The sequence below is a fragment of the Sinocyclocheilus rhinocerous genome, unplaced genomic scaffold (assembly GCF_001515625.1).
Source record: "Sinocyclocheilus rhinocerous isolate Xijiao unplaced genomic scaffold, SAMN03320098_v1.1 scaffold3642, whole genome shotgun sequence".
Classification (NCBI taxonomy): Eukaryota; Metazoa; Chordata; class Actinopteri; order Cypriniformes; family Cyprinidae; genus Sinocyclocheilus; species Sinocyclocheilus rhinocerous.
This window is the reverse complement of record NW_015644863.1, coordinates 45575-59773: the sequence shown is the minus strand read 5'-3', so window position 1 is coordinate 59773 and position 14199 is coordinate 45575. Positions and strand designations below refer to the sequence as shown.

General features: G+C 36.0%; 2 protein-coding genes across 4 annotated transcripts in view; both read right to left on the bottom strand.

Annotated features, from left to right (window-relative positions):
• Positions 1-75: 75 nt before the first annotated feature.
• LOC107705069 (phospholipase DDHD2) lies at positions 76-7656 on the bottom strand. Its single transcript, XM_016508202.1, has 16 exons — positions 7602-7656; positions 6444-6628; positions 6274-6363; positions 6074-6188; positions 4543-4632; positions 4228-4369; positions 3310-3518; positions 3116-3180; positions 2531-2659; positions 2356-2442; positions 2012-2149; positions 1171-1326; positions 985-1090; positions 755-895; positions 521-665; positions 76-427 (listed from the first exon to the last, which is right to left on the bottom strand). Exons 1-16 carry the CDS (start codon positions 7654-7656, stop codon positions 352-354), a joined length of 1929 nt encoding a protein of 642 aa, XP_016363688.1. The 3' UTR covers positions 76-351.
• A 1804-nt stretch (positions 7657-9460) lies between these two features.
• Positions 9461-14199, bottom strand: part of LOC107705081 (phospholipid phosphatase 5-like) — a 7293-nt gene continuing 2554 nt past the window's right edge. For all 3 annotated transcript variants that reach the window (XM_016508221.1, XM_016508219.1, XM_016508220.1), the window contains exons 5-8: positions 12463-12526; positions 11153-11277; positions 10083-10253; positions 9461-10001 (exon numbers count right to left, since the gene is read on the bottom strand). In XM_016508221.1, the coding sequence (XP_016363707.1) occupies positions 9832-10001; positions 10083-10253; positions 11153-11277; positions 12463-12526 (530 nt within the window). In that variant the 3' untranslated portion in view covers positions 9461-9831. The remainder of the gene's footprint in view (positions 10002-10082; positions 10254-11152; positions 11278-12462; positions 12527-14199) is intronic.

Genomic DNA, 14199 nt, shown 5'->3' with positions numbered 1-14199 from the left:
AAATATCCAAACATTATAAATAGGCTACATAATAGTAATTAATTAATTGGAAAATTAGAAAACACTAACCATAGTTACATAAGTATAGCCTACATTAAATGCCAGTTTGTATTACAGTGCACACATTATTGCACAAAAGGGTATTGTGTGTATCAAATGTTACTAAGCCTGCCTTGAGAATACTGCAACAATATCCTAATACCTGGCAATAGTTCAGTTAGGATTCCAATTTCAAGTTCATTTTTTTAGGTAATTTATTGGCTGACTGGCTAAAATGTGTGGAGCCAATCGACTCACTGTGGACTGGACTGGCTTTAAAGGTTGTTGTACTATACAAAAGGTATATAACATTTATGACAGAGCATTTCTCACTGGAATATTTCCATAAATCTCTCTTAGAACCAACAGAGCAGTATCTTCTGACTCCCTGCAAACAAAACAGGAAGAATTATAGATTTCAGAGCACATAAACAATACACTACAAATATATACATAAGTTTCATGAGAGCTTTTCATTTACCAGTAGCACAAATGGCTCTGTATGGCAAACAGGTACTCATTGAAACTTTCAATCGGCGTCTCCTGAAGGACAAAGTCAATACGTCGCCCACGATTCAACATCCCCACCTTGGTGAAGTTTCTTTCCTTCTGCTCCATTGGTGGAACTGCAGCACAAATATTCAAATTTGAGAAGGAACATTCAAAATCTGAGGTGGATTTTATAAATAAATGAATTGAAAAGAGATAGAGATACCTTCTACTTCATCTGTAGGGGTCATGGAGCTGATTCCACCCTCTGCGAGCGCTGGCGAAGGGATCTGAGAAATATTCTGCCAAACCATTCGGAGGGATCCCAATAAATCAGAACTGACTCGAGTCAAGCCTTCTTTGAGTTCTGCAGGCATCAAGACATTTCATTTAGTAATATTTAGTAATTTTAGAATATAAAAACTATAAATTTTGCTCTATAAAGTGACGACATACCGAGGTGCATCCTTTTTCTGCCTTTATGATGGGGTATCAACATGGGCAGCAAGTCCACATCTTGAGGCAAAATCATGGGCTCTATTCGATACGCCACTGGGTCAAACTGCACAGATTGCATTCAAGGTGTAAGAACAGAGCTCTAAGGAAGTTGTATGGTTCTCAGTGTTTTGGAGAGTGTCTTACCGGATGGAAGATGTTGTAGAAACTCTTGCAGGTTGGGAAGCTGTAATTAGGATCTATCCTCTTCAGACCTCTGACAGTTAAAAACATTCCTATGGGTGAACCCATGGCAAACAATGCCTGCGGATGAAAGGCTAACTGAGGATAATCGATGGATACCTGCGGAATAAAGAATCTGTTATTTGGCAACTGTAAAGTAAGTTTACACAAGTTTAAACAGTAAGATACTTTGAATTTTTAAGATGTTTCTACTCATATCAATGGAGATTCAACAGATAATAGCAGCCCAAACTTGGAGGAACATACAGATAAATAATTATAATAATAAAATAATAATCAATTCTAATACAGATTTTTAAAAAATAAATTAATATCTTTCAGCAAAGAAAATAATTGAACAAAAGAAAAAATATATATATACACATACAATATTACAGAAAAAAATGTAATATTGTGAAATATTATTGCAATTTAAAATAATGGTTTCTATTTTAATATACTTTAAAATCTGACTTATTCCTGTGATGCAAAGCTGAATTTCCATCAGCCATTACACCAATCTTCAGTGTCACATGATGCTTCAGAAATCATTCAATATGCAGATTTATTATCCAAGTTAGAAACAGTTGTGCTGCTTAGAATTATATTTATTTATATATATATATATATACACAGACACACATATATAAGCTGTACACTCACTACTTTACATTGTAGCAAAGTGTCATTTCTTCAGTGTTGTCCCATGAAAAGATATAATAAAATATTTACAAAAATGTGAGGGGTGTACTCACTTCTGTGAGGATACTGTATATACACACACACATTAAACACAAATACTTACTTGTCCAATGCCAACATCAAAATGCTGATAATCAACAGCACTAGTGGTGGGGGTCTGATGTTCATGAGCGTTTCTCATCCCAAGACTCGGGGAGTGTGTCTCATTTTGGGCTGCATGTCCACTTCCGGTTCTAGAGTGCTGTTGGATATTCAAGAAGTAGTCACTAGAAAGTGTCAAAACAGACATTCCAATATAAAACAATGGACTCTTATCCGTCTTCCCTTCCATTTTTGGGTGTGGAGAGGAAACTGCACACAATTAAGCTACATTGCAAACCTTTCCACTTCTGCCATGAACCACTGAGCTCCTTTAAACAAGGGGCTATAAGGAATTTCCGTAATTACCTTCCATTTCTTCACACAGTTCATAATTTTCTTGCGAGGACCAAGGGGTATTCCAACATCTTTTAGGTCCTTCTCTGAGCAGAGCATCTGAAACGGTTTAGTTGGAATAAGAAGGGTGAAAATGAAGAATTGGAGTGTTGTGTTTTTAATGTGTGATTCAGGACAGAAAACTGACCAAGGACTCCATATCCACTTGCTCACTGTGCAGTACACTGAGGTGCTCCTCCAACCCATGGCCCTTCAGCACCTCCTCAAGACTCTCATAGGAACTGCAGCCTGTGTCTACATGAGCATCCTCATGGAGCTTAAAGGGGTCATATGATGTCATATGATGAATAAATAAATAAATAAAATAAAATAATCTTAAAATATGTATTAATAATAATAATAATATTTTACAATACAAACAAATATCTTTTTTTATTATTAGACACAAGTCAAAAAGTCATGCAAAGGCATTTTAAAGAGTCTGCATTTTTTTGATGTTTACATAAAAATATTAGCAACAGCCATATAACATTAATAAATAGTTACTTTTTTAAAATCATGTCAAAATTCATCAGTAATGTCCAGAAACTCAGATGTTGTTTTTCTCAAAGTGTGTGTATATATATATATATATATATATATATATATATACAGTTTTATTATAACTTGTAATGTGTAATATTACCATGTGATATTTATATTTTATTTTATTTCAGCTTTATTTCAATTACAGAAAACAATTTTTAATAGCAATAATAGCACTGGAACAAACCTCATGAGGTTTGCCATCTGCATCAGTCTCTTGATTGGTCAGGAGATCAAACAGGATCAATGAGCCTGTGTAAAACAAGACATATTATTATAACTGATATAAAATATTTGTACTGTCCATACGTACAGGTTATTATTATATCACCAAACCAAAACAGTAATTCTGTTCTGAAAAGCACAGTGAAAGCTATGTACCAAGGCTGTGTCCAACCAGGGAAACATGTCCTGTGAAGTGTGGATGTCTCTGGAGGAAGAGGCTGTGCAAACGGTTGATCTCAGAGGCCACTGTATCCACCATAGTCTGGCAGTACGTAGCGCTATTGTAGAAGAAAAGGTCCAGCACTGTGTCATTGCTGAACTGACGCAGGCGGCTAATGCTAGGGAGAGTGATTCTCTCAATGTCCCTATTAAAAATAGAAATAAAACAGTAAAAGATTCATGTGTGTGTTTTCTCCACAAAAAATACATTTATTAATGGGTCATTCTGAGCCAAATTACAGAGGTAAAAATTACTTCAGAAAGATGGCAGCATCATTATTTTATTTTAAACATGTTATTTTTACACCGAGATTGGTAGGTCTGTTAGTAAAATCTGTTGACTTTAGCAGTCTTTGTTGCATTATCTGCCAATGGTGACAGTTCAAAAGAGGGAAAAAGCAATTTTCAAGTTTATTCTCCATGCCTGCAACTTAAGAAGTATTAAACATTTCTTAATGCCCTATTGGGTCTTAACTAACTTTAAGGCCCTGTGTGGTTCAGTTCCAGAGATACTGGGATCTAAATATGAAAATCTAAAAATTTTCAGTGGTCAAAATCCAAATGTGGGTCACTTTGTATACAGATGATACTTATTTCTTGTAAAGAGTAATGTCTGAAGAACAAATAATGTTCTATAATAACATAAAAATGTATCTTGTTTCCCTATATGAAAACAATCGCATAGAACACACCTGTCCGAGTGCCATAAATATTCTTTTTTCCAGAGTTTCCAGAGTTCATTTATGTATTTCTTTCACCAGAAAAAATATTAACAAAATCGAACATTTCAAGTTGGGGACCTCTGCTTGAGTTGACATGGAATGACCCTAATACAATAAGAGTAAAATGTCTTACTTGTCAACTCCTGTACTTTCTCCATGCAAGACTTTGTGCCAGTTGACTGGAAGGTACTCAACTCTTCCAATAATGCACAAGTCCTCACTCTGCCTGAAGTGGCTCTTTATGAGGCTGTTGGAGGCGATTCGAAATTCATTAACTGTAGCAGAGAATGAAAAAAAAAGTCAGAATACTTCTTTTTTTTTTTTAAATGGTACAGTAACATGGAGTGTTACGTGTCATAAACATGGCTTGCTAACAGCTCAACAGTTGTGAAACAATCCATCATACTGAAGAAGTGCATGTATTCAGTTTTAGATGATAAAGGCTCACCACACTGGACAATGCCACGGAGACGTATGTCACAGGCCGGACCGATACCGTGAACCATGAACACCAGGTGGTCTACTATCTCTGGTTCTCCTACAAAAACACAGCAAGAAAATTATGTCAAAAGACAGATATTGTTAGGAAACACACATTACAAAGCACTAACCCTCTAGTTATTTATCTAGTGAGCTTCCTTGCCGTCTACTGCCTACATAGATAGGTACCTTTTAAGGCAGCAACCTAAGTAAAGTGGACACCACACAAATACTGCTTCTCATGAGCAACTCACTATTTATAGGCTGCATCCCAAATTACGCACTATACATTATGCACTTATGCACTATTTACATATGCTAGGGTGACCATACGTGCCATTTTCCCAGGACGCGTCCTGGCCAGGATTTGTTTTGTCTTTGTTTTCCTGTTTTCATGTTTGCTGAAGGTAATGATCGAAAAGTAGTTTGACCAATAACATGCAAGCATTGTACATAATGGACCAATCATGGCGTGTGAGAAGGTGGGATCTACGGTCAAAGCGATGCAATTACGCGTACATATTAGGTGTGTTCGACTTAAAAGCAGTGCGGCTCAGACCGATCAGTGTTTGACATCAAAGTACCTCGAGAGCGTTTCGAAAGCATAACTGTCTGTATGGTACTTTGATGTCATACACCGATCGGTCTGCACACGCAAACAAAGCCAAAACCTAGATATTTTAGGCAATATAGAAATCCTGGCCAGGACGCGTCCTGGGAAAATGGCAGGTATGGTCACCCTAACATATGCACTATGTACTCAACCATGTAGTGTATGAATTATATAAGGGTATTTTGTCATTCATAATCAGAGTCTGATAGCCGCTCCCACTTCACTATGTAATTAAAGCTGCAACAGTTGAGTGCATGAAGTGTCCAACATTCCACACTTTGTTTTTTTGGTTATTTAAGTGCATCATCCGGTTATTAAAAGTGCACTTTTTCTTCTTGAAATTTTCAGTGTGAACACACTACTCGCACTATTTATACTACAAAACATCATAGAATAGTGCATAAGTTTGGGGATGCACCTATATATAGAGTTTGATGTTAGCATGTTGCTAAGCTAACTGTATGATACTATAAAAAGCATAAAATTACACAGCATTCACAAATATTAGGTGAAATAGTCCATAGATTTTGATGTTAGCATGTTGCTAAGCTAACAGTATGATCCCCAAAACAAATACAGAGCACAGATAAATTCTGGTCAAAATGGTCCATTTTAGTTACACTGAAACAGTTTTATTCACATCTTTTTAGTATTGAAGAAAATAGGTATAATATCAACATTTCTCTCCACTTGCCATCAAGGTTGAGCTTGTCACAATGCATTCTGGGACTGCCTACATGAAGGATATAAGTATTTCTGCCTTAGAAATACTGGCCAAAATGAGGTTTGAACTTTTGGGACTGTTTTTGTGTCAGAAACATGCCTACAATGAATAAAATGGTAAGTCACTAAGATTTTAAATAGAGTTTGATAACGCTACACTCACCGTCTTGTATCTCTACTGGAATATTCTCAATTCCTCTCTTTAGTGTCCTGGGTTGAGTTCGTTCAGTCGGGGAAGGAGGAAAGTCCTTGTAGCTGGAGGGATACTGCATCATGAGCTGAGGTAATGCAACGAGAGAGACTAAATGTAACTTGTGAACAGAAAAGAGTCCGTTTACCATGAGCTTAACATTCAGAAAATACCTTGGGATTGTGAAGGATCACAGTTTCCCCTGTTGGGAGCTCCAAATTCTGCTTCCATTCGTCCAGGGTCACTGCAATCATATAGGCGTCCTTTTTTGAATAAAGAAAAATGATTAAGTATGAAAAAACGGGAAAAATTTGATTTGTTCTAGAAAATCTGGGTCTCTCACCTCTAGGATATCACTGAGCTCTTCACTGTAGGGAGTGTAGGTCATGTCTTTGTTACCTTTGTGGAACCAGGAGCAGCGTTTGACCACGGCGGGCTTCTGTTCCCAATACACGGAGTAACGCTTCCTTTCACGTAGCCTGACATCATACCTCCTTCCATCTGTAGCCACTACCACATCATCCTTTTCTATATATATATATATATAAAATATAAACATTAAACTGTTTTTCTATATTTTACTATATTTAAAATCGCTTAAATTATTTAAAGAATTATTCATAAAAAAAAAAAGATGCATAGAATTTCAGGGTTTTATGAGCCTCTCAATTAACAATTGTTGGTTTCCGGAATGTTCTGGGAACATTTGTTTCTGGTTATAAAAAAAAAAACATAAACATAAAAAATAGGGAACGTTCTGTACAGGTTCCCTTTTGTTACAAAAATCTCACTGCAATGTTCTGTGAAGGATAGTTTTTGGTTATAAATAACATACAGTGAACATTCCTAGAACGTTTTCTGTAGGTTATTTTTGTAGCCTAGAGAGAATGTTCCCACAGCGTTCTTATTTGGTTCCCTTAAAAGAAAAGAAAAGAAAAGAAAAAAAAAAGAACCAAATGGGGCCCATATGGGAATGTTTTGTGTTTCCTGGGCTTTTAAAAAATTAAAAATAAAATACATTCTGGATTTGAAGCGCCACAAAAAATCCTAAAAAAAAAAAAACCTATACAATTTGTATGCATTTTAATTTACTTTTTTTGTATTTTTTTTTTAATCTGGGCAAAAAATAATTATATCACGTCATTGATTCATAAATGGATGAATATTATATATTTAATATTTTAATATTTTATATTTTATAAATAAAATATCAAATAACAATAACTTAAAACATTTACATTACATCAATAACATTAATGAAAGTATATTGCAAGACTAACAAACAGAAAATTGCAAAGTAAAACATGACTTCTGACTTCAAGGAGAGCGGTTACGTCATCACTATGGTTGTCAACTATATATTACGTAATATTGGATGATGGCAGCAACACAAATGACAAACAGAAGTCAGATTATTAGCTGGTCCAAGCATGAAATTGCAACTGAAACATCTGGCGTGAACAATATACAATACCCAAACTAACGTGAATTTCCATCATACGATCATTGCGGAGCGTGTTTGCGTTGTAATTCTGCTGCAAAAGTAGGACACGCATTTAAACGAGTGACCGAGGAGAATGAAACACAAACAAATGCATTTGATGTGATTCATCGTGCCAACTTTACAATACGAGTAGTGGATCGAGTTCTGTCTAGAACATATAAATGGCAATTCGATATATGGAAAAAAATACATGGAAAAATATAAAACTCTATCTGACTAACACAAGGAAAACTGATTCAGATGACCTAAGCCTGTCTTTAAAACACGATGTAAGGTATACTGATTGTAAGTAATACGAGAGTGAGAAAAATGTAACAAAGGAAGGAAAATACAGGGAACAGCATAATAATGTATCGCCATCTACTCACCGGCTCCTCGTACGGATACACGCTTAGGACAAAATTGACTTCTGACAGAGAGAGCAAACCTCACAGTGTTATTCACTAGTGGTCCAGTCCGAAGTAAATGCATCTACCAGGACCTTAAATCCTATAAGTGGTCTTTGTGTCTAAAGTTCATCTGACAGGGGGAATTTTGAAATGGTCACCAAATTACAAAAGCAACAGCAACTGCATTTTTACTATGGTGTAATGGGTTATTATGCGTCAATCAGTCTGAAATTATGTTCATCATCAGATGCGTAGTGAACTCAGAATAATAAATGACTCGTTAATGTTCTTCAGTTTTAATGTGTTGCACAGTGTTTTCTTTGGAGTTTATATTTAGAAGGACCACAGTGGTGAATTAATTGTTTTAATGTAATTTTAAGTATTTAAACAACTGTTTGACAAGAAAATTCAAAAGTTTGGACACACACTAGTCATTTTTCTTTATTACTATTTTCCACATTTTAGAGTCATTATCATAAATCACACAAATATAAGAACGCAGATTATGTAATGACCAAAAATGCAAAGCAGTCAGAATCCTTATGTAAGCTTCTTCAAAGTTTTTCCATTGACCATTTGTTGGAAAAACTTTGAAGAAACTCAAATAAGGATTCTGACTGCTTTGCATTTTTGGTTGCAAGGTTGCAAATTCAGCCAAAATTAAGCTTTAACTCCGTAGTTATTGCTAATTTTTTTTTTAATTATTAAAAATGATGCCCAACTACTTATAAACATTTATTTTCTGAAGAATTTCAAGCTTTTATGAGCCTCTCAGTTAACAATTTTTTGGTTCCCAGAATGCTCTGGGGACATTAGTTTCTGGTAATAAAAATGAAACCTAAAAATAATCTGTAGGGAAAGTATAGATTCCCTTCAAGTTGGGAGAGGGAAAAAAACACTCCAAGAACATTCTCATTTGCCCCCCCTCATTTGTTGAGTTTGACAAATGTCAAATTTTATACAGTTTGTAAAATGAACAAATCTCGTCTTCCATGTTGAATCCAGGGTCCAAATAATGCTTTTTCTTGGATATTACATTTCCATAATTAATAAAATTATGTAACGGTTGCATGCATGCAAAATGTGGAATGTTCTTGGTATAAAACTAGTTCATAAAAATAGTTTTTACTAAAATTAATTGAAAATTAAACTACATATCAAAAATAGGACATTCTTATTATGATTTTAATTGCTGGTTAAAGTGCAATACCTCTAGTTCATGCTAAGCTAATTTTATGTCAGATAATAATTTATCAAACATATCTAATAGTTTTTACAGAGAAAAACAAAATGAAACCAAACAAAACATCCACTCATCTCCAGGAGATTCCCTGGAGTGATGTCCACATGGCACTAGCTAATCTATGGACAGATAACACCTGGAGCAAAGGTCTCCTCATAGCAAGCAATCTTCTACAGTGTTGACAGACACTAAAACGTCAAATGATCTGATCACAATCCAGCCGATACATTATAAATGGCCCAAATTTTATTGACAAAGATATCAGGGGATTTAGATACACTGGAGATTTCTATAAATATGTCTGCAAAATTTTAAAATTGACCTAGAAGCCGTTTTCACAGATTTCTTCACTAGGATAGTTCACATATAAACTTCAAAGAGCTTGATAAGATACACATTTTCAAAGACATGTTCAAAAAGACAGCTCTACAATTCACAGAACATTCATTGTGAATGTCTAAAACAGTATAGGAAGGCAAAAACGACAAGTGCTCATTGATTGACAGGCGTCACGCATACAAAAAAATAGACATAATCGCAGCAAATGGCTTGGTAAACTTTCACACAGTATATGGTTGTTGGTCTGGTTAAGTTCCTACAAAGGTAAGAGGTAGCCTGGGATGGCCTGCTCGCGTTCCTGCGCAGGAACTGTCCCTTCTTTCATTCGGAGGGGTCTGTGGCAGTCCGAGTCGTTGAGAGCTGGGTAATGTTGTCGGTAACACAAGTATGCGAAGGCCAAACCGAGGAGGGATCCCACCAACACATCTGGGAATGAACGGGAGATCATGGCATTGCCTTGAAACTATATATGAAGGTAGGACAGTGATGATGGCATGAAAATCTCACCTTGCCAGTGATGTTTGTAGTCACATGTTCTGGAGAGGGCGATCATGACGGCGAAGAGGAGGGGGGTGAGGAAGGCACACAACCTCCAGGCTTTACCACGGCCTACTGGGCTGAAACAGTGCAGCTTCCCAGCCAAGTACAGAGCAGTGAAGCCCAGACCAGCAAACGCAACTATGACAAGGAAAAATGTTGTGAGTCGCAGGCAGTGGAACATTCTGACAATTCTGAAAAGCTGCATTTTATTCTATTGTATTTTTACTATTCAAAAGTTTCAGGTTGGAATATTTTAAAATATCTTTTCTTCAGCAAGGACACATTAAGTTATAAATAAATTAATAAGTCATTCATAAATCAATAGCTCAAAAGTGACAGTAAAGATTTTTAAAAAAGATATTCTATTTTCTGTGCTTTTGATCTTTCTGAACTTTCATATATTAGATTTCTGAAGGATCATGTGACACTGAAGACTGGTGTAATAGCTGCTGAAAATTCAGCTTTGCATCGCAGGAATAAATTACATTTGAAAATATATTCAAATAGAAAACAGTTCATTTAAATTGCAATAATATTTCACAATATTACTGTATTTTCGATCAAATAAATGCAGCTTTGGTAAGTATAAGAAACTTAAAAAAAAATTTTTTTTTTAAAAATCTTACCGACCCCAAACTTTTGAACGGTAATAGGTATTATATTAAAATTTAAAACTTTAAAATTTATTTATATTATATTGTTATTACATTTTAAAAATGAAATTGACTTAAAATTATATAGATTTTTGAGTGTATTTAGGGCATAAAATAAGTTTAAAGTTCACATGATGTCAAAATGACCCCTATTATCCACTTTAATACATCTCCCTGTTTTTATTGTGCATGCCTCATTTGTGCCGTTTATTATATATATATATATATATTGGTCATTGTAATCTTTGTATAAAACACTTTTTACAATCCAATCAATTTCAGGCAGAAATTAGTGATTCTAATAATTAGACACTAATAATTCAAATTAGTGTTTCATGGTGACTTTAAAAATTACCACAAAATAAACCCAGCAGCTGCTCTTACAGGAAGAGTGTCCACTTGGAAAGCTCTTCCTGCCCTCCATTACTACATCCGGGTCACCACTACAGTGAAGCTCTGGGTTCATTTGGCCATCCGGGAAACAACGGTAGAAGAAATCAGGTCGTGGCCTGGTAGGGAGGGAGAAATATAAGTTTATTGGGAATAAGAACTACGCCTGACCCCAATCTAGTCCCCTCTACTAGACTTTTCTAGGTTTCCAATATTCCATTTTCCAATATTCCAAATTCCATTTTTATATGCTTAAAGGGTTAGTTCACCCCAAAATTAAAATTAGACTGTGTTTTACTTACCCTTGAAGCATCCTAGGTGTATATGACTTTCTTCTTTCAGACGAATCCAGTCGGAGTTATATTAAAAATTGTCCTGGCTATTCCAAGCTCTATCATTGCAGTCAGCGGGTGTTGCAGTTGAACAGTCCACAAGTCGTCAAATAAAGCTCGCACATTCATAATAAAACGTGCCGCAGACGGCTCCGGGGGATGAATAAAGGTCTCCTGTAGTGAATGCATGCGTTTTTGTAAGACAAATATCCATATTTCAAACGTAATAAACACTTTTCTCTCACTTCCGCTGACTGTCATACACTGAAGCAGTTCTGGCGGATGACACAGCACGTATGCACATCGCGTGCGCCTCTGAGATATGCTAGTCTCGCGAGTTTGTTTATAGGAGCAAAGGAAGCAAAGTGTCCTTACTTTAGCAAAAAACCAGTCTCCTCTTGGTTTATATCGAAATCCTCCGACATTTTTCTTTGCAAATCTTCGGTTTGTACTTCTAATTCGTGACCGGCATTTTGTTTTGTTCTCTCTCCGCATTCGTCACTAATCACGCAAAGCCGACATGCTACGTCATCCACCGGAACGGCTTCCGTGTATGACAGATAACAGAAGTGAGAGAAAAGTGTTTATTACGTTTGAAATATGGATATTTTTTTTTACAAAAACACATGGATTCGCTACAGGGGCCCTTTATTCATCCCTCGGAGCCGTCTGCGGCACGTTTTATTATGGATGCACGCGCTTTATTTGACGACTTGTGGACTGTTCAACTGCAACACCCGCTGACTGCAATGATAGAGCTTGGAATAGCCAGGACAATTTTTAATATAACTCCGACTGGATTCGTCTGAAAGAAGAAAGTCATATACACCTAGGATGCTTCGAGGGCGAGTAAAACACACGCTAATTTTCATTTTTGGGTGAACTAACCCTTTAATGGGAGATGTTCAAAATGTAATATAAAAGTATCTAGTGCAAAGTTAACAGTGTAATGAGATTAGATCACTCACTCACCTGCCCACGGCTAGCTTGATTGCATTAGTGAAAACTCCATTTAACAACAGGGTCAAAGTCACAGCTGTGTCATACAAACGACATACAGAGACAATAACACTCAAGATTATCAGATCATCATTTGATCATTTATCTATCTATCTCCAGACTAGTATCAACAACTATATTTCACAATGATTTGCATCAATCTAAATAAACATTACTGGGAAGCATATAACGATTCTTATAATACATGTACATCATTTTATATGAACTATAAAAATAAAATCATTATGATTACAAACAACAGTGTTATATTTTATATATTTTTTATAATACACACACACACACACACTATATGGACAAAATCATTGGGACACTCCTCTTAATAATTGAATTGAGTTGTTTCAATCAGACCCATTGCCACAGGTGTATAAAATGAAGCACACAGCCATGCAGTTTGCATTTACAAACATTTTTTTTTTGTTGTTGTTGAAAAGATGGGTCGTTCTGAAGAGCACAGTAAATTCAAGCATGGTATTGTGATAGAATGCCACCTTTGCAATAAATCAGTTTGTGTAATTTTGTAGATATTCCACGGTCAACTCTAAATGGTATTACTGGAAAGTTGAACTTTTAGGAACAGCAGCAACTCGAAGCGGAAGACCATGTAAAATCGCAGAGCGGGTTCACCGAGTGCTGAGGCATATAGTGAGTAAAAGGAACCAACGCTCTGCTGATTCCATAGCTGAGAAGTTACAGACTTCCACTGGCATGAAAGCACAAAAATTGTGCAACGTGAGCTTCATGGAATGGGTTTCCATGGCCGAGCAGCTGCATGAAATGCCAAGCGTCACACGATGGAGTGGTGTAAAGCACGCCACCACTGGACTCTGGAGCAGTGGAAACCTCTTTTGTGAGAATCACACTTCTCTGTTTGTCAGCCTGATAGGTGAGTCTGGCTTTGGTGGGTGCCAGGAGAATGAGAATGCATTGTGCCAACTGTAAAGTTTGGATGAAGAGGAATAATGGTGTGGGTCTGTTTGTCAGGGGTTGACCCTTTACTTCTAGTGAAGCGAAATCTTAATGCTTCAGCCTACCAAGACATTTTGGACAGTGCTATGCTTTCCAACTTTGTGAGAACAGTTTGAGGAAGGCCATTTTCTATTCCAGCATGACAAGATCAATAGAGACATGATTGGATGAGTTTGTTGTGGAACTTGACTGTCCTACTCAAAACCCTGACCTCAACCCATCAAACACCTTTGGGAACCAAGATTGCAAGCCAGGCCTTCTCATCCAACATCTGTGGACAGTGTCTGACCTCACAAATGCTCTACTGGATGAATAGGCAAAAATTCCCAAATTCATGTGGAAAGCCTTCCTAGAAGAGTGGAAACCGTTATAGATGGAAAGGGGGGACCAACTATTTGTTTAGAATACAATGTCATTAAAGTCTCTGTTGGTGTAACGATCAGGTGTCTCAATACTTTTGTCCATATATTGTATGTAAATATTTATAAATATATCAAATTCTTATATTTTATGTATTATTAATGCTAACAACAACATTGTTACATATTTATATATAAATATCTATTTTATATAAATAAATATATATACGTACACACACAGCTGCTCAAAAGTTTGGGATCAGTAAGATTCGCAATGTTTTTTAAAGAAGTCTATTCTGCTCATCAAGGCTGCAGTTATTTGATCAGAAATACAGAAAAAACTGTAATATTGTGAAATATTATT